Source organism: Dryobates pubescens, chromosome 31 (assembly GCF_014839835.1).
Source record: "Dryobates pubescens isolate bDryPub1 chromosome 31, bDryPub1.pri, whole genome shotgun sequence".
Taxonomy (NCBI): Eukaryota; Metazoa; Chordata; class Aves; order Piciformes; family Picidae; genus Dryobates; species Dryobates pubescens.
This window is the reverse complement of record NC_071642.1, coordinates 9,463,639-9,483,030: the sequence shown is the minus strand read 5'-3', so window position 1 is coordinate 9,483,030 and position 19,392 is coordinate 9,463,639. Positions and strand designations below refer to the sequence as shown.

General features: G+C 66.2%; 2 protein-coding genes across 2 annotated transcripts; one reads left to right on the top strand and one right to left on the bottom strand.

Annotated features, from left to right (window-relative positions):
* Nucleotides 1-2,045: 2,045 nt before the first annotated feature.
* Nucleotides 2,046-10,442, top strand: POLD2 (DNA polymerase delta 2, accessory subunit). Its single transcript, XM_054175059.1, has 10 exons — nt 2,046-2,271; nt 6,094-6,215; nt 6,856-6,979; nt 7,051-7,165; nt 8,121-8,319; nt 8,649-8,729; nt 9,069-9,226; nt 9,825-9,952; nt 10,052-10,153; nt 10,234-10,442. The coding sequence occupies exons 1-10, from the start codon at nt 2,052-2,054 to the stop codon at nt 10,389-10,391; spliced, it is 1,407 nt and encodes a 468-aa protein (XP_054031034.1). The 5' UTR covers nt 2,046-2,051; the 3' UTR covers nt 10,392-10,442.
* Nucleotides 10,443-10,484: 42 nt separating this feature from the next.
* Nucleotides 10,485-18,212, bottom strand: AEBP1 (AE binding protein 1). Its single transcript, XM_054175068.1, has 21 exons — nt 17,885-18,212; nt 17,136-17,552; nt 16,870-16,938; nt 16,456-16,527; nt 16,260-16,343; nt 15,640-15,744; nt 15,362-15,451; nt 14,731-14,808; nt 14,546-14,617; nt 14,344-14,453; nt 14,105-14,247; nt 13,921-14,005; nt 13,696-13,840; nt 13,516-13,604; nt 13,286-13,409; nt 13,001-13,197; nt 12,289-12,468; nt 11,879-12,209; nt 11,654-11,793; nt 11,468-11,567; nt 10,485-11,332 (listed from the first exon to the last, which is right to left on the bottom strand). The coding sequence occupies exons 1-21, from the start codon at nt 18,150-18,152 to the stop codon at nt 10,842-10,844; spliced, it is 3,390 nt and encodes a 1,129-aa protein (XP_054031043.1). The 5' UTR covers nt 18,153-18,212; the 3' UTR covers nt 10,485-10,841.
* Between the last annotated feature and the right edge of the window lie 1,180 nt (nt 18,213-19,392).

The window sequence follows — 19,392 nt, the reverse complement described above, 5'->3', positions numbered from 1 at the left end:
GATTGGGGGTTCAGGAGACACAAGGACACCAGGGGTGGGGGAGAAGCTGGACAGGAGCCAGCAATAGGCCTTCCGGGCTGCCAGTGCCCATTGCCAGAGATGGAGAGAGGGGATCCTACTCCTCACTTGCAGGGCTGTGTCCAGATATGGGACCCCAGCACAAGAGAGACCTGGACATGATGTCCAGAGGAGGCCACCAAGATGTTCAGAGGGCTGGAGAACCTCCCCTGTGGGGCCAGGCTGGGAGGGTTGGGGCTGTTCAGCCTGGAGAGGAGAAGGCTCCAGGGAGACCTCAGAGCAACCTTCCAGTACCTGAAGGGCTCCAGGAGAGCTGGGGAGGGACTTTGGACAAGGGCTGGGCGTGCCAGGCTGAGGGACAATTGCTGTGAGCTGGGAAAGGGGAGACTGAGCCTGGAGATGAGGCAGAAATCGTTGAGTGAGGCTGGGGAGGGGCTGGGGCAGGCTGCCCAGGGCGGCTGCGCTGGAGGTCCCCTCCCTGCAGGCACTCCAAGGTCAGCCTTGCTGCGGCGCGGGGCAGCCTGCTCCGGCTGGAGGGGACAGGACAGGCTCTTGCCCCAGGGTGGCACCGGCCCCGTGCGAGCTCTGCGGCGCCGCGGAGGACCCCGGACCCGCTGCGGCCCCCGGGCCCGGGCCCGGCGCCACGCCCACGCCCTCGCCCCTCCCCCGGTGGTCGCCGCGCGCCCCGCCCCTGTCGTCACTTCCGGCGCGCGCCGCTGCGGCTTTCGCGCCTTTTCCTCTCCCCTTCCCCCAGCCCCTCCGCGCTGCCGGCGCTCCCTCCCCCCCCCGCCCAGCCCTGTCCCCGTCCGTGACCTGCCGCCGGGGGGGCTCTGAGGGACTGAGGGCCAGGAGCCGTTGGGGCTCCCGGGGGTCTTTGGCCTTCTCGGTGGGTCCGAAGGGAGCCCTGGGTCGGGGGTAGGGGCTGGGAAGGGTTGAGGGGTCCCTAAAGGGTCCTGCTGCCTGGGGGGGTCTTGGTCCAGGGTGTTTTGGGGTGGCCCTGATGCCCTGAGCGGGTCTCTGTGCGTGGGGCTCTACCAGGGGTGGCCTGGGGAGGGCTCTTGGCTCGGGAGTTGCTCCTGGGGGGGTGGATGCTGGGGGGAGGTCGCTGCTGAGTCCTGCTGTTGGGGGGGAGGGGCTCGGGGTGCCCTGGGCCGTGGTGTTTAGGGGCGGTGATGTTCTTGGGGGTCCCTGGTGCCAGAAGGTGTTTTTGGAGAGGTCCTGCTAGCCCGAGGTGGGGTCTCTGTGCCAGGGGGTGTCCTGAGGGAGCCGGGTTTGGGGCAGGGGTGGGAAGGAGCTGGGGGGGCTGCTATGAGGGGTCCTGGTGCTAGGAGCTGGTTGGGGGGGGAGGGGATTCCCTGTGGCTGGGGGGGGGATCCCTGTGCTAGGGATTGTGTTTAGAGTCTGGGGGTGGTCTTGGGTCAGAGCATTTTGTAAGCTTAGCCTCGGGGGGGATCTGGCGCCAGGGGGAGAGGGGTTCTTAGTGCCTGGGGGGTCCTGGTGGCAGGGTGCTGTGCAGGGTGCAGTTGGAGGGGGGGTGTCCCAGAGCAGTCCTGTGGCCAGGGTGTATCTGGGGGGAGCTGCTGCTGGGCTGTGGGTTTGGGGAAGGGTGTCTGGGGGATCTTCCTGGCAGCTTGAGGGTTGGAAAGGAGGGAAACGAGGTGGGGAGGTGAGGTGGTTGGGGGTGGGAGGATAGACCCGGGGCTGGTTTGCATTTTGGGGGGGGGTCAGTTTGGGCATGGGGGCTGCTTCCCATTCACAGGGTCTGGGGGTGTCCTGGCAGCTGGAGAGTGGCCTGGGGTTGGAAAGGAGGGAAACGAGGTGGGGATAGACCTGGAGCTGGTTTGCATTTTGGGGAGGGGGAGGGAATCAGTTGGGGGGGGGGTTGGTGCTGATTGTAAGGGGGGGTTCACAGTGGGGGTGCTGAGCTTGAGGGCCTCCCCAAGCAGCATCCTTCCTTTGCCTGTTTCTTGTCCTTTTCTTTTCCAGCCCCCCGCCGGGCGCCCAGCCCTGCGTCTCCCAGCCTGGCATTCGCCATGTTCTCGGCAGAGGCTCCCCCCACGGCCCGGGGCCTGCTGGGGCCCCCCTCCAGCCAGGCCTGCACCTTCAGCCGGGTGCCGGCGGCGGCCTACGCCGACTGCTCGCAGCCCTTCCGGCTGGGCGCGCGCAGCTTCGGCCGGCAGTACGCCCACGTCTACGCCGCGCGCCTGGCGCAGATGCGGCCCCTGCTGCAGCAGCGGGCGCGCCGCAAGTGGGGTGAGCGGGGCCCGCGGGGGCCGGGAGGGCGCAGCTGGCACACGGCCCGGGGAGGGCGCAGAGGGCGCCGGCAGCAAGGCGGCACTGAGCTGGCAGGAGCGGTGACACCGCCTCGGGCTGTGCCAGACCTGGGTGTGCTGGAGAGCTGGGCAGGGAGAGGTGGAATGAAGCCCAGCAAGGACAAGGGTGGAGTCCTGCACCTGGGGAATAGTGACCCCAGGGACCAGTAGAGGTTGTGGAGTGAGCTGGTGGAGAGCAGAGAAGAGGAGAGGGACCTGGGGTGCTGGTGGGGCAATGGGATGGGGTTCAAGGGCTGGGGCCTGCCCTTGGGTCACAACAACCACCCCAGGAAGGCTCCAGGCTGGGGGCAGAGTGGCTGCAAAGTGCCCAGCAGGAAAGGCCCTGGGGGTGCTGGGTGCCAGCAGCTGGAGAGGAGCCAGGGAGTGCCCAGCTGGGCAAGGAGGGCAGCAACAGCCTGGCCTGGAGCAGCAGTGCTGTGGGCAGCAGGAGCAGGGCAGGGACTGTGCCCCTGGGCTGGGCACTGGGGAGGCCACAGCTGGAATCCTGGGCTCAGGGTTGGGCTCTGACTGCCAGAAGGACTTGGAGGGCTGGAGCAGGGCCAGAGAAGGGCAACAGAGCTGGGGAAGGGTCTGGAGAGCAGGGCTGGGGAGGAGCAGCTGAGGCAGCTGGGGGGGCTGAGGCTGGAGCAGAGGAGGCTGAGGGAGAGCTCATTGCTCTCTGCAGCTCCTGAGAGGAGGCTGGAGCCAGGTGGGGGTTGGGCTCTGCTCCCTAGGAACAAGTGATGGGAGGAGAGGAAATGGCCTCAGGCTGTGTCAGGGGAGGTTCAGGTTGGACATTAGGAGAAACTTCTTTACTGGAAGGGTTCTCAGCACTGTCCCAGGCTGCCCAGGGCAGTGGTGCAGTCCCCAGCCCTGGAGGGGTTTCAGAGCTGCCCAGATGTGGTGCTGAGGGCCATGGGGCAGCCCTAGCCTTGGCAGAGTTAGGTCATGGTTGGACTGGATGCTCTCAAAGGTCTTTTCCAGAAGACTCAAAGTGACTCAGTGATTCCACGAGGGGCTCACACCACCCACGGGTGGGTTTTGGGGCACAGCTGCTGCCCCTGATGTTGCCCCAGCGTTTCTCACCCCGGGCAGGGAGGCGTGGGGGTGGCATTTGTGCTCCCCAGGCCCGATCAGAGTTTCCACCGTGGTCAGGAGTTTACCGCAGCTTTTGTCGAGGGAGCCTTGGCCAGGAAGTGAGGTGCTGGGGGGGCACTTCCTCCCCCAGCCCGGGGCGGTGTGGGGATGGGGTCCCTGTGCTGCAGCTCCCCCCGCTGCTTCCCTGCCCGGCCTGGGCGCGGTGCTCCGAGCCCGGGGAAGCCTCAGCTCCGATGCTTCCCATGCCTGGCCGGCCAGGCTTTCGGCTCTGCCCTTCTTGGGAAGCCTCGGGCCCCGCCGGCTGTTTTTGTTTCCCTCCCCGGCGCCGCGGAGCCCGGGGCGGAGCTCGGCCCGGCCCCGGCGCTGTGCCGCGGCCGCTGCCGGCCCTTGCCCGGCTGCCCTCGGCTTTGTGGGCTCACGTCTCAGCGTCGTGCCGTGGGATGAGCTCTCGGGGTTGCCTGGCGAAGGGGGGGAAGAGCTTGCAGGCAACATCTGCAAAGCACAACCCCCCCAGACTCGGCACTTCAGGGTTAGAGCCAAGAATAAGAGGCTGAGGCTGGGCTGGAGCCTCCTTCTGGAGCTTGTTGTCATTCCTGGAGCTGATAAGCCCTGCTCTGGCCCTGCTGAGCCTGTGGTGGCTGTGTCCCACTGCAAAGGGTCACGTTCAGCAGTCATGGGAGGGTGTGCAGGGGGGTGGAAATGGCAGCCCAGTGCCCACCCCACAGCTGGGTGGTGGCTGTGGCAGGGCTGCTCTGGGAGAGGAGCCCAGCAGCACTCACTGTGCCAGCCAGCCCCCTGCCCACACCTCGGGGCTCAGGATGGGTGGGAGGGTTTCAGTGGCTGTGTCAAACCAGGAAGGGAAGGTCCTGCAGCATGTACAGGGGGGGCTTAAGTGTCTCTGGGTCCTTCATGGTGAGAAGTTTGGGGCTCAGCTTGTGGGGAAGAAGCTGCACCTTTTGCTGGCTGAGTGCAGTGCTGGGGTTGCACCTCCTGGGGCGTGGGTAGGACTCTCACCTCAACTGTGGGTCTGGTAAGGAGCAGCTGAGGGCGCTGGGGGTGTTCAGCCTGGAGCAGAGGAGGCTGAGGGGAGACCTCATTGCTCTCTACAGCTCCTGAGGGGAGGATGCAGTGAGGTGAGCACAAACAACAAGACAAGAGGGAAAGGCCTGAAACTGCTGCACAGGAGGTTTAGGTTGGCCATGAGGAACAATTTCCTCCTGGAAAGGGTTGTCCAGGTCTGGCCCAGGCTGCCCAGGGCAGTGGTGCAGTCCCCAGCCCTGGAGGGGTTCCAAAGCACTGGAACTGTGGTGCTGAGGGCCATGGGGTGGTGGTGCTGGGGCAGTGCTGGGCTCAGGGTTGAACTCAGTGAGCTTTAAGGTCTCCTCCAGCCAACCCCCCCTGTAGATCCCTGGCTGAAGCCAAAGGATCTCTTTGTGCCACTCCCCAACAGCTGTCAGCATTCCAAGACCTTCCCAAATGCCCAACTTCCATCAGGGATCCCAGGCAGGGGCTGCACAGGGTGGAGGTGGACAATGTGCTTTGCCTGCCAGATCCAAGTGGGACGTTTGTGTTGTCTCCTGGACGGGAAGCAGGGACAGCCCCTTGGACCCAACAGGACACTCCAGGACCTGTGCACCCTCCCTTCCTGGGCAGACCTGGCCCTGTGTGCCCAGTGGGAGCTCAGGACCGTGTGCTGGGTGGTGGCTGGGTGCTGTGGGTCCCCCAGCCCCTGCTGTGACCCAGCTGCTTCCCCCACACGCAGAGGAAATGCCTGCAGGCAGGGCTGGCTCTGATCTGCTCTGCTGGCCCCATCTGGCCTGCACGTGGAGACTGCTGCTGCAGCCCAGTGCCTGTGCAGGCGCCAGGCTGGGCAGGAATTGATCTGCTGCAGCCTTGGAGGCTCTGCAGAGGGTCCTGGCCAGGCTGGAGCCATGGCTGAGACCAAGAGGATGAGGCTCAACAAGGCCAAGGGCTGGATCCTGCCCATGCATCACAGCAACCCCAGGAAGGCTCCAGGCTGGGGGCAGAGTGGCTGCAAAGTGCCCAGCAGGAAAGGCCCTGGGGGTGCTGGGTGCCAGCAGCTGGAGAGGAGCCAGGGAGTGCCCAGCTGGGCAAGGAGGGCAGCAGCAGCCTGGCCTGGAGCAGCAGTGCTGTGGGCAGCAGGAGCAGGGCAGGGACTGTGCCCCTGGGCTGGGCACTGGGGAGGCCACAGCTGGGATCCTGGGCTCAGGGTTGGGCTCTGACTGCCAGAAGGACTTGGAGGGCTGGAGCAGGGCCAGAGAAGGGCAACAGAGCTGGGGAAGGGTCTGGAGAGCAGGGCTGGGGAGGAGCAGCTGAGGGAGCTGGAGCAGAGGAGGACATGAGGAACAATTTCTTCCTGGCTAGGTTTGTCCAGGCCTGTCCCAGGCTGCCCAGGGCAGTGGTGCAGTCCCCAGCCCTGGAGGGGTTCCAGAGCTGTGGTGCTGAGGGTTGGCAGTGCTGGGTTCAGGGTTGGACTGGATGATCTGAAAGGTCTCTTCCAACCAAAAAGCTTCCTTCATTCCATCACTCACTTTGGCCAGGGGAAGGGAGAGGGCTCAGTGTGTTCCCCACCCCCTCCCTGCTCGCAGACCTCCCCGGCCAGGCCCGTGGGGCCCTCCCCGGCAGCCCCCCTGTGTCTCCGCAGGGCCCGAGGTGGCCATCAGGAAGCTCTGTGAGCTGCGTGCGGGGGAGAAGTGCTGTGTGGTGGGGACCCTCTTCAAGGCCATGCAGCTGCAGCCCTCCATCCTGCAGGAGATCAGCGAGGAGGTAAGGCTGGGGACAGTCCCCCCTGGGGGCACCTTCTTAGCACAGCTCTGGAGGCTTTGTGCCAGCTGGGGTCGGGACCTTGACTGCCTTCCCACCGGCTGAGCCAGTGGGAGCTGTGCCAGGGCTGGGACTCTCTGTTGTCTCCTCTGTGCCTTCTCCCTAGCTGCCACCACGCTCAGTGCCATCCCACAGCTTGGTGCTGCTTTTCTTGCCCTGAGAGGGTTTAGTGCCAGTGGGGTTGCCAGACCGAACCTCCCCTTCCCTGCTGCAGGAGAGGAGGCTGAGGGAGGCCTTCAGGGAAGCTTCACCACCCCTGTGTGGTGCCCAGTGCCAGCTGGCCTGGGGGGGGGGGCATGTTGGGAAGTTTAGAGCCTGGAGCCTACTCCTCACCCAGCTGTCAGGAGCAGGGTGGGCACTGCAGAGCAGAGCTTGGCCAGGGAGCCACAGGCTCAGGGCTTCAGTGGAATCAGCCTGGTGACAGCTCCAAGAGCCACCCCTGGCTTGAGCTGCTGGGGCCTGTGCCAGTGGCTTTGGTGAGTCACAGCCAGGCTCTTGTTTGTATGAGCAGGGTTTGTCTGGAGGGGGGAAGGGCCCATGGCTACATTTGTCTCAGCCTGCTCTCTCCTGTGCCCCTCCCCAGCACAACCTGGTGCCTCAGCCACCCCTGCCCAAGTACATCCACCCCTCTGATGAGCTGATCCTGGAGGATGAACTGCAGAGGACCAAGCTGGAAGGAACTGTGGAGGTGCAGAGGCTGGTGACAGGTAGGGAAGGATGGTGGCAGCCACCTGTTGGCAGTGCCAGCTGGGGGCTGACTGCCCACTCTGTGCCCTAGGGACCATCTTTGCTGTGTACGGCTCCGAGCAGGACAATGGCAAGTTCCTGGTGGAGGATCACTGCTTTGCTGACCTGCCCCAGCAGCTGCCCTGGGAAGGGCCCAGCTCAGACCAGTGAGTCCCAGTGGGGCTGCCAACCTGTGCCCTGCCACATCCCTGAGCCCTGGGGGCCTTGTGCCAACACAGTGATGGTGGACAGGGCTTTGTGCCCCTCACTCCTGGCTCCTTAAGCTCCTTGCTGTGAGCATCGTGGTGAGGGCAGGGATTAGAGAAACATGGAATTGTTTAGGTTGGGAAAGATCTTTAGGCTCAGCCAGTCCAGCCCTGAACCCAGCACTGCCAGGGCACCACCAACCAGGGCCTGCAGCACCACATCTGGGCAGCTCTGAAACCCCTCCAGGGATGGGGACTGCACCACTGCCCTGGCCAGCCTGGGACAGGCCTGGACAAACCTTTCCAGGAAGAAATTGTCCAACCTAAATCTCCTCTGACAAAGCCTGAGGCCATTTCCTCTCCTCCCATCACTTGTTCCTAGGGAGCAGAGCCCAACCCCCACCTGGCTCCAGCCTCCTCTCAGGAGCTGCAGAGAGCAATGAGCTCTCCCTCAGCCTCCTCTGCTCCAGCCTCCACCCCCCCAGCTCCCTCAGCTGCTCCTCCCCAGCCTTGTTCTCCAGACCCTTCCCCAGCTCTGTTGCCCTTCTCTGACCCTGCTCCAGCCCTCCAAGTCCTTCTGGCAGTCAGAGCCCAACCCTGAGCCCAGGATCCCAGCTGTGGCCTCCCCAGTGCCCAGCCCAGGGGCACAGTCCCTGCCCTGCTCCTGCTGCCCACAGCACTGCTGCTCCAGGCCAGGCTGCTGCTGCCCTCCTTGCCCAGCTGGGCACTCCCTGGCTCCTCTCCAGCTGCTGGCACCCAGCACCCCCAGGGCCTTTCCTGCTGGGCACTTAGCAGCCGCTCTGCCCCCAGCCTGGAGCCTTCCTGGGGTTGCTGTGATCCAAAGGCAGGCCCCAGCCCTTGAACCCCATCCTGTTGCCCTTGGTGATGCCAGTGCTGCCCCAACCTCTTCCCCCAGGTTTGTGCTGCTGGTGTCAGGACTGGGGCTGGGCAGTGGGAGTGGGGAGTCCCTGCTGGGCACCCAGCTGCTGGTGGATGTGGTCACCGGGCAGCTGGGTGCCGAGGGCCAGCAGAGCTGTGCTGCTCGCATCTCCCGCGTCATCCTGGCAGGGAACCTGCTGAGCCAAAACACCCAGAGCAGGGACACCCTCAACAAGGTAGGGGGCAGGGGGCTGCAGCCCCAGCCTGGCACGGGGAGTCCCAGGGGGGTGGGCCTGGAGGGGCTGGGGCGTGGAGGGGCTGGGGCAGGCGTGGAGGGGCTGGGCAGGGGCTGGGGTGGGCGGGGAGGGACTGGGGCTGGACTGGAGGGGCTGGGGCTGGGGCATGGAGGGGCTGGGGCTGGGGCGTGGAGGGGCTGGGGCTGGGGCGTGGAGGGGCTGGGGCGGGCCTGGAGGGGCTGGGCTGGGGCTGGGGCAGGCGTGGAGGGGCTGGGCTGGGGCTGGGGCTGGCATAGAGTTGTTCTTTCACCATCTGTTCGCTGGCTCAGGCCAAGTACCTGACCAAGAAGACGCAGGCAGCGAGCGTGGAGGCTGTGAAGATGCTGGATGAGATCCTGCTGCAGCTTTGTGTGAGTGTTTGGAGCAGGATGGAGTTGGCCAGAGCTTTGGGTAGTACCTTCTGGGGGAGGTGCCAGCAGCTGGGGCGTCTGGGCTGGCAAAGTGCTCTAGGCCAGCCCCAGCCTCCGGCAGCGCTGCAGCCGGTGCCAGGCAGGAGTGCAGGGAGGAGGGGAGGCAGTGCAGTGCCCGCTTCGGAGCCCTGTCCTGGCATCTGTGGTGAAGCCACCTGGGGCTTCCTACAGAGGAGTGGTGGGAGCTAGACTGGGGAAGCAGGCAGAGCCTGCTGGGGCTTTGCTCTGAGCCCCCCTGGCAGTGGTCTGGCCTCCCGGTAAGGCCTGCTGTGCCCGCAGAGCTCGGTGCCCGTGGACGTGATGCCCGGAGAATTTGACCCCACCAACTACACCCTGCCGCAGCAGCCCCTGCACCACTGCATGCTGCCCCTCTCCCGTGCCTACTCTACGCTGCAGCTGGTCACCAACCCCTACCAGGCCACCGTGGAGGGGGTCAGGTAAGAGAGAGGCTGAGGAGAAACCTGGGGACAGACTTCAGAGCTTCAGGGCTGGAGAGCTGCAGGGTTTGTGCCCAGCTGGAGGGGACAGGAAGAGCTGAGCCTGGGCATGGGACACAGACATCATCCAAGGGCTGGAAGCTCTCTGCTGAGGCCAGACTGAGAGGGTTGGGGTTGGCCAACCTGGAGAAGGCTCCAGGAGACCTTCTGGTGGCCTTGCAGTGCTTTGAGGGCTGAATGGAAAGCTGGGGACAGAGTTCAGAGCAGGGCCTGTTGGGACAGGCCGAGGGGGGATGGTTTGGTCTCAGTAAGAGAGACTGAGACTGGAGAGAAGAGAGAGGGTGGTGACACTGAGGGTGGTGAGAGCCTGGCCCAGAGTGCCCAGAGAGGTGGGAGCTGCCCCATGGCTGGTACCATCCCAGGTCAGGTAGTTTGGGGCTCTGAGCAACCTGCTCTGGTTGCTGGCTGCAGGGATGACCTTGGAAGGTCTCTTCCAACCTAAAGCATTGGATGGCAGCCTGCTGTGGCACCAGCTCTTTGCCATCTGCTGCTGGCATGGGAGCACAGCAGGTAAAGCCTCCACCCCTCTCCTTCCTAGGTTTTTGGGGACCTCAGGCCAGAACGTCAGCGACATCTTCAAGTACAGTAGCATGGAGGACTACCTGGAGATCCTGGAGTGGACGCTGCTGGCAGGACACATCTGCCCCACAGCCCCAGATACCCTGGGTAGGGTGAGGGCTGGGGGGCTGCCAAGGCTGGGGGGGTGTTGGACCCCCCCCAGGTGGGCTGGGTGCAGTTCCTCTGCTCATTTCCATGTCCCCCCAGGCTGCTACCCCTTCTACCAGTCCGACCCCTTCATCCTCACCCACTGCCCCCATGTCTACTTCTGCGGCAACGCTCCCAGCTTCCAGTCCAAGCTGCTGGAAGGTGAGACGCTCAGCACCCCACCCGGGCCCAGGGATGCCCCCTGGGGCCTTCTGTGCCTGATGCCCACCTTGTCGTTGCAGGGGAGGACGGGCAGAAGGTGCTGCTGGTGACAGTGCCAGCCTTCAGTGCCACGCAGACTGCCTGCCTCGTCAACCTGCGTGACCTCAGCTGCCAGCCCATCAGCTTCTCTGGCTTCGGGGCCGAGGAGGACACTGGGGACATGGAGCTTGGGCACTGACTGAGCGGGCAGGGCACGGACTTGACAACGCCCTGGCACCCCAGAGGGTGCCCCCCAAGAGTGCTGCCATGGAGCTGCTGGTACCAATATAACGATTTATTTGTGTAACAAAAACCTGTGTGGAGGGCACAGAGGGATCATGCCAGCCTCCGCCTGGGGCCTGCCCTGGAGAGTGGCACCACCCCTGCTGCTCCTTGCCTGTGGGGTGAGGGCCGGGTCCTGCTTTGCCCCCCTCCGTTTCCAGGCCAAGGGGCAGGGCAGTGTGTCCTTTCCTGCCCTGGAAGGGTGACACTCTGCAGCCAGCCAGCCCTCGGGGCCAGCACTGGCAGGGCACGGCTGGGAGGGGCTGAAGCCCACCCAGGGCCGGGTGCTCCAGGAGGTGTGCCAGGGCCTGTCGGCAGGTGAGGCCAAAGGGGCTGTGCCCACCCAGCTGGTGGTGCTGAGCACGTCCTAGTCCCCAAAGTTGACTGTGTAGCTCTCTGCCGTGGTGAGAGGCTGCGCTGGCCCCGTGCCCACCTCCCAGGCCTCCGTCTCTGTCACCAGCTCCGTCACCACCTCCGTCTCCACCTCCATCTCCCAGGTGCCCGCCGTGGGTGGCTCCTGGCTCCAGGGCACGTAGGCAGTGGTGCTGCCGAAGGGCAGAGCGGTAGAGGGCGCGGGGGCGGCGGTGGTGGGCGCGGGGGTGGTGCTGCGGCGCCGCAGGCGCTGCAGCCGCAGGCGCTGGCGCAGGCGCTGCCGGGCGCCCAGGGGCCGCTGCCGGTTGAGGGCCATGATCTCCAGGATGCGCTTCCAGTTGGAGCGGGACAGGACGAAGTTGCACTGCGTGGCTCCGATGTCGTAGAGCACGGTGCAGGTCTTGACGCTGGGGTTGAAGCCCTCGGCCCGCGCCCACACGCGGTACTCGCCCGGGTTCAGGATGCGCCAGTAGTCCCCGGCGCTGCCTGCGGGGAGCAGGGCGTGAGGAGGAGGTGGCCCTGTGCCACCCGGCCCTGTGCCACCCGGCCCTGTGCCACCCGGCCCTGTGCCACCCGGCGCTGTGCCACCCGGCGCTGTGCCTCTGACCTGCACCCTCCTACCTGTCAGGACGTGGTGGTTGATGCCCCCCACCACGATGGTGGCGTTGGCAATGGGCTCTCCCTGCTGGTCTGTAACCAGGCCCTTGATGCCCCGATGAACCTGGGTATGGGAAAAGGGTGAGAGGGGTAGTGTGGGGCAGGCAGAGCGGGCACTGGTGCCCATGCCCAGCGGGGCCCGGCACCCACCTGCTCCATGAAGGTGAGCAGAGCCTCCTTGTTGTTCTCCCACTCCTGCTGCAGCTCACTCTCGTGGGGGAACTTGTCACAGCCCAGGTAGATGGAGAGCTCCAGGCAGTTGGTGTGCAGGTAGCTGAAGTCGTTCATGCCTGGAAACAAAAGCACCCAGCACCCACCCTGGCACCTTCACCTGTGGCAGCAAGGGCTGGGCAACCCCCAGCCCACACGACTTACTGCCAGCCCGGGGGTGCCACTTGGCTCCCTGCACAATGCCCATGCCATTGGTCATGTCCTGTGTGTGGCAGCCCCCGCGGAAGGTCTCCGTCATGGTGAGGTGGGCAGAGGCGTAGGAGATGGCGAGCCAGCGGAAGATGGCATGGTCAGGGGTCTCCTGCAGCTCGGGGCTGTCCTCATAGTCATCCGGGCTGCCTGCTGGCACCTCCTTGACGGGGTGGGCAGTGTCAAAGGGGTAGGACACCAACTTCTCCCCACCCTGCAGGTTGGCTCCCAGCACGAAGGGGTTCTTGTCCATCCATGCCATGATGGCTCGGGTCTCCACTGCCACCTGCAAGGGGGACACGGTGCCATGAGCCACCCCCTCCCTGGCACCCCCCCTGCTGCCATGCCCCAGGGCTGTGGCTCACTGTGGCATCCTCCGCCAGGTAGTGCTCCGGGATGGGGATGTGGTGGTTGGGGAACTTGTGTGGCACCAGCTTCCGCTCCTCCGCTGCCCACAGCGCCGAGGCCAGGTCGGGGAAGTTCTCAAACAGGTCATAGCCCTCCTCGGTCCAGTGGCCCAGTGCCCAGTTGCCCAGCTCCGAGCCCTGTGGGCAGCCCAGGGCAGCAGTGAGCCTGAGGGAAGTGTCTCAGTGTCCTGCATCTCATCCTATCCTCCACCACCCCTGCTCTGTCCTGCCCCATCCACCTCCTTGCTGTCTCGTCCCCGTGCCCTGCTGTCCCCGTGCCCTGCTGCCCTGTCCCAGCACCCTGCCATAGGATGCTAGAATGGTTTGAGTTAGAAGTGACCTTACAGCTCATCCAGTTCCACCCCTCTGCCATGGGCAGGGACTCTTCCCACAGCCCAGCTTGGCCAGGGGGAGATTGGATGCTCTCCACCCAAGGAGACTCCACAACCTCTCTGGGCAGCCTGCTCCAGGCCTCCAGCACCCTCACACCAAGAAGTTTCTCCTCCTGCTTTCCATAACACACGGACATTTCACTACCCCCCAAGCCCTGCTGGGCACAAGCCAGCTGTAGCTGCCCCACGGTCCCCTCCTCCTCCACCACCCTGTCCCACTGCCCTCCCTCACCACCCACTCCCCCCCTGCCATGCCCGCCTGGCTCTGCCATGCTCACCGCCTCTCGTGCCAGCTCGTAGCCGTCGGGGTTGAGGGCTGGCACCAGGTGGATTCGGGTCTCTGCCACCAGGCTCCTGACGCGGGGATTGCCGTCGCTGTACTCCTTGCACAGGAACTGCATCAGCAGCAGCAGCAGCTCCCTGCCCAGCGCCTCGTTGCCGTGCAGCCCTGCCGTGTAGCGGAACTCCGGCTCCCCTGGGGGGGGTGGGCAGGGGGTGGGCGGAGGTCACCCTGCTGCCCGGAGCGCTGCCTGCGGCGGGGTGCCGGCCCCCTGCCCCCTCACCTGGCTCGTGCTCCCCAGGGTTGTCCGAGATCTCCATGGCGTAGATCTTCAGCCCCCGGGAGCTCCTGCCCAGGCTGTAGATGCGGCTGATGCTGGGGCACTCCTCGTTCACCACCTTCATCAGCTGAGGGAGGCAGGGTGTGGGGGCCTGAGCCACCCCCACCGGGATGCCAACCCCCCCCGGGAGTGCCCCCTCAGCACAGAGCGCCCCGGCCCGGGGAGCTGCTCACCTGCCTCATGTCCTTGTAGCTGTGGTGGCGGAAGTCCAGGTTGTCACTGGAGGTCACTTCGTTCTGCTGGGTGTAGTAGCTGCTGACGGCTGCAGAGGGCACAGGGAGTGGGCGCTGGGGAGGTGCCACCCCCCCCAGCACCCCCAGCCTGCTCCGGGCGCTGTCCCGGGGTGCCCTTACCCGAGAGGGGGCAGCCCAGCACCTCCAGGCGCATGCAGAGGCTGCCGTTCCAGGTCAGCGGGTAGATGCGGATGTACCGAGCCACCACCGGCTCGGGGAACTCGGTCAGAACCGGCGTGTCCTTGTCCACGTTGCCGTAGAACTTCTGCCGAGGGCGGGGGGGAGAGGTCACCGGGGCCTGGGAGTCCCTGCTGCCCCCCCAGCGGCCGCCCGCGCCTCCCCTACCATCTCCTCGTAGCCGTTGCTGTACATCACCCAGGTCTGGCTGTCGTTGCTGAAGCCAACGTAGAAGCTGGTGACGAAGTCCTCACTGCGGGAGCGAAGGGGACAGGTTGGGGCGGGGCGGGCCCCCGAACTTCTCCCCGCGGCTGTCCCCTCCCGGCCGCCCCCGGCCGCCCCCGGCCGTTACTGGATCTGCGAGTCGCGGCCCTGGGTGACGACGCCGCTGAACTTGGTGCTGCGCCTGCTGTCCACCTCCAGCCACTGCGCTCGGCTGCCGTCGTCCTCCGCGCACCACGCCCCGTCGAAGAAATCCTCCTCGTTGGTGCCAGCCTGCGGCGGGGACGGCAGCGGGAGGGACGTGGGCTGGGGCCGGAGGGGCGTCCCCTGGCACGGGTGGTGGGCGCGGGGTGGGCGGATGAGCCTCACCTGCATGTTGAGGCGGCCGCGCTGGGCGCCCAGCCCGTGGCGCAGCATGGAGGAGGCCAGCAGCTGGTCGTCCTCGACGCGGTGCGACTCCAGGCCGAGGGGGGGACAGCCTGGGGACGGGGGGGGAAGGGGGCGCAGGTGGTGGGCATACCCCCAGACTGCAGCGGGGTGCCCACTGCCACCCTGGAATGGGGGCACTCACTTATCTTCTCCGGGGGGGTCCATTCCTCTTCGTCTGTCCCTGGCTTCTTCCCCCCTGGTTTCTTGTGTTTTCCTGGGAAAGGGACACGGGGGTGGGGGTGGGGGTGGGGGTGGGGGTGGGCTGAGGGCAGGACGGAGGGGGCAGGGGCAGGGCTGAGGGGACCGGGACCGGGAGCTGCCACTCACTTTTGCGGTCCTGGCCCTTCTCCTCTTCCCAGGGGTCCTCCTCCTCCTCCTTGCTGCTGCCATCTTTCTTGGGCTTCCCTGGGGAGGAGAGAGGCTGTTGGGGTCATGCCACCCACCCCAGGGACATGCCACCTGCCCTATGGATGTGCCACCCACCCCAGGGACATGCCACCTGCCCTATGGATGTGCCACCCACTCCAGGGACATGCCACCTGCCCTATGGATGTGCCACCCACCCCAGGGACATGCCACACCCCCTATGGATGTGCCACCCACCCCAGGGACCTGCTGCCCACCACAGGGTTGTGCCACTCAGCCTGACACCCTTGGGGTGTGCTACCCACCCTGGAGGACATACCACTCACCACGTGGCTGTGCCACCTGCCCACAGATGTGCCACCTGGGGACGTGCCATACATCCCATGGATGTGCCACCCATGCTGAGGATGTGCCACCAACCAACCAACCCCTGGGATCTGCCACCCACCTTGAGGACATACTGCCCACTATGTGGCTGTGCCACTCAGCCTGAGGGTGTGCCAACCCCCCCAGGGATGTGCCACCCCCCCAGGGATGTGCCACCCCCCAGGGATGTGCCATCCCCCCCAGGGATGTGCCACCCCCCTCTCACCAGGTTTCAGTTTCTCCTCGTCTGTCTCCATCTCCTCTCCTTTGTCTGGGTGTTTCCTGGCCTTTGGGGGGGGGCGCAGGGGGTACCCCACTGTGGGGGGCAAAAGGAGAGCCTGGGCCACCCCTTCAGGTAGTGGGGGGCAGAGGGCAAAGAGGGGGTACAGGGGTGCAGGCCACTGGCAGAGCCTAGCAGAGGGAATCTGTGACTGTGGGGCCAGGCAGAGCCCCCCAGGGGTGGGGGTCCCGGGGTGCCCTGGTGCCCCCTGGTTTGTCACTCACGGTCGTCGTAGTCAGGCAGCTCGAAGCCCTCCTCGTAGTCCCCTTCAGTCACAGGGAAGGGCAGAGAGGGTGGCTGGGGTGGGGCTGGGGGCTCCTCCCGCTTTGCTGGGGAGCGTGAAAGAGGCCATGGTGGGGATGAGGGGGTCCTCGTGTCCCTGTGGGCCCCCCCGTGTCCCCACAGAGTCAGCCTGCCCTTAATGGGATCCCCATGTCCCTGTGGGGATCCCCACACTTCTACTGTGCCCCTATGGGGTGCCCGTGTCCCCTAAGTCCCTGTGGGGTCCCTTGTACTCCTATAGGATCCCCATGTCCCTGCAGGGTGCCCTACATCCCTGTGGGGTCCCCTGCGTGATCCCCATGTCCTGGTGGAGTCCCCTGTGCCCCTGTGGGGTCCCCATGTCTCCACAGGACCCTTCTGTACCCCCAGGGATCCCCAAGACCCTGCAGGGTGCCCAAGCCCCCTGGGGTCCCCACCCCCCATGCCTCTTTGCTGTCCCCCTGACCACCCAGGGTCTGGGCAGCCCCCAGATGCTGCTCCCCTTAGTTCCCAAGGCTGGGGACTGCCCCTCCCCAGCCCTGCGAGTGGTGCCAGCCCCCGCTCTGTCCCCTCCCCCACTGACGTGGCTCCTCGGGCCGGGGCCAGACTCTCTCCGGTCTCCGGCTCGGCGGCTTTCGGGGCTTCTGCTGCCGCCGGACGTAGTCGACTGGGGACACAAAAGGGTGACAGAAGCTTGGGGGTGCCGGGTGGAGGGAACACCCCCTGCCTGCAGGCCAAGGGACCCCGGCAGTGCCCCCACCCGCGCCCTGGCACCGTACAGTCCTCGTAGTCCTCCCGTTCCAGCTGCTCGTTGTAGTCCAGAGTGGGGGCCTCCGGCTCCTCGGGGACCTCTGCCGGGAGGGGACACGTGGGGAAGGGGCGCAGGGGACGTGCCACGTGTGGGGAGGGGGCGCTGGGGAGCAGGGAGGTGGCATTTGGGTACAGGGAGGTGGCCCTGGGATGCAGGGCAGTGTGCCCTGGGAAGAGGGAGATGGCCCCAAAGATGCAGAGGCGTGACACGGGCACCCAAAGAGGGCTCTGGGGTGCGGGGAGACGGCAGCGAGGGGCAGGGAGGTGACAAGAGGGCCCAAGGAAGCGGCACTTGGGGACAGAGAGATGGCCTTGGGGTGCAGGGAGTTGCAGGGAAGTGGCATCAGGGAACAGGGAGGTGGCCCTGGGTGCAGGGCACTCACCAGGCTTGGGCTCAGGGTGCCAGTCCTCGCCCGGGCGCCAGGGCTCACTTGGGGACTTTTCCAGCTCCTCTGTGCAGCGGGAGAATGAGTGAGGAGCTGGCAGTGCCACCACTGCCCAGCGGCCCCCGCGGGGCAGGAAGGCTGTGGGAGACACAGGGGACCCCCACGGGGAGCAAAGCCACAGAGGGCCCCCAGGGACCGGGCGGGACACGGGGTGACACCCCTGGTGTGACGACCCCCAACACTGTCCCCCCCCCCCGACTCACCTCGGGCACCTCCATCCCAGCCACCTCCATCCTTCTCCTCCTCATAGGGCAGATGCTGCTCGGGGGATGTCCCCTCGGTGTCCTTGCCCCGGGGGGACTCCGGGGGGGCGCTGGGGGATGGCTGCGGTGGCTTCTTGCCAGAAGGCTTTTTGGAGGCTTTGGGTGGCTTCTCCTTGGCCTTTTTGGAGCCTTTTTGGGGCTTCTCGGAGCCTTTTGGGGGTTTCTCCTTGGGTTTCTTGGGGGGCTTGTCCTTGCCCTTGCCCTTGTCCTTGCCCTTGTCCCTGTCCCTGTCCTTGTCCCTGTCCTTGTCCTTCTTGGAGCCGCGGGCTCTCTCCTTGGGTTTCTTGGTAGGTTTTGGAAGTTTTTCCTTCTTCTCCTTCTTGGGTTTCCCAGGCTCCATCACCGGCCCCGAGGAGCCTGGGGGGAGGGGGCAAGAAGCAGGGTGGCCAAGGGCGGCCTGGGGGGGGTCCCCAACCCCGCTGCCCCCTAAACCCTGTCCCTACCTCCCCCATCCCGCAAGCTGTGCTCCAAACCCCACTGCCCACCCCCCCACCCCCCGCTTTGCACCCACTCCCCACCCCCCGCTCTGTACCCCCTCCCCCTGCCTCCCCAGCCTTGCCCCACACCCACTGTCCCCCAAACCCTGCCCCGTGTCCCTCTGCCCCCCCAGCCCCACAGCCCCGCGGGATCCCCTCCGGTGCCCGCTGCCGGGGCAGCTCCAACTCGTGGCGCCGATGCCGTTCGCTGACCGGTGCCGGCGCCCAGGTCGGTGCCGGTGCCGATGCCCAGATCAATGGCAGCGCCCAGGTCGGTGCCGAAGCCCAGGTCGGTGCCGTCCCCATCCTCGTCGCCGTCGCCTCGCCCCCCGGGCCCGAGGAAGCCCCGCAGGAACTCCTCGATCTCGGCGTCGCTGATCGCGGGCGGCGCGGCGGGGCCCGGGGCAGCCCCGAGGGGCAGCAGCGGCAGCAGCGCGGCCGTCAGCAGGAGGCAGGAGCGGGGCGGCCCCGGCAGCGCCATCGCCGCGTCCGCTCTGCGGCCTCGAACGGCCCCGCAGAGTCCCGGAGAGCCCAGGCGGGAGCGCGGGGGGCGGATGCAGGGGGCGGGGGCGGCACCGAGCGGCGGCGGCGCGGAGTGGGACCGTCACCGGGACCGGCGCGGCACGGGTCTGGCACTGCACGGCGCTGCATGGGGACTGGCAATAGGGGCTGGCAGTGCACCCGGACTGGCACCGGACAGGAGTGCACAGAGGCTGCCACTGCACCCAGGATGGTGCTGTACGGAATTGGCACTGGCACTGCATGGGACTGGGACTGGCACTGCACAGGACTGCATGGGGACTGCCACTGCTCACTGGCACAGAGATAGGTTCAGCACTGCGTGGGCACTGCCTCTGACACTGCACAGAATCGGGAACCATGGCACCACTGCACCAGCACTGGCACTGTACTGAACCAAGGTGGCACCAGGAGTGCACTGGCACTGCACTGGCACTGCCACTGCAAAGGATCAGCACTGCATAGAGCCGTCACTGCACTGGCACTGCTTGGGACCCACGCTGTATGGGCACTAACGCTGTACAGGGCCCCACACTGGTTGAGGACTGGTGCTGCACTGGCACTGTGTGGTATGTGGATTGCAAGAGACTCACACTGCACAGGGAGCAGCACTGCACTAGCACTGGCACAGCATGGGCACCAGCACTGCACAAAGACCAGCACCACAATGGCCCTGTGTAGGGATCAGTGCTGGATGGGGAACAGCACTGGCACTGCATTAGCCCCTGGCCTGGAGGGCACAGAGAGCCTGTGCACACTCACCACAGCCTGGTACAGACACACACTGCACACAGTGGCCTGGCACTGCCACCTCACAGTGCTCACATGGCACTGGATGCACAGCACGCAGGAACCACCCCCCCACATGCACTGCACAGGGGACACTGCACGCAGGCTGCAGCACATGCAGTCCATACATGTGATCTCTTCCCCCCACATTGCTGCTGCTGGGGAGGGGGCTCAGGACCCGGTGCGGGCCACCCCCTCCCCCGTCCCCTTCCCCGTCCCCCCCCCCCCCCCGCCCCCCCCAGTTCCCAGTGCTCTGAAGTTCTGCGTGGGGCAGTTCTGGAGGGTGCCCCCCGCGGCCCCCGGCCCCGCAGGCTCCCCGGGCTCGGCCGGACACGTGGCGGGGGGGCTGAGGCCGCCCGCGCTCGTCACAGGCGTGCCCCCCCCCGGCTGTGAATCACCTCCCAGCAATGCTG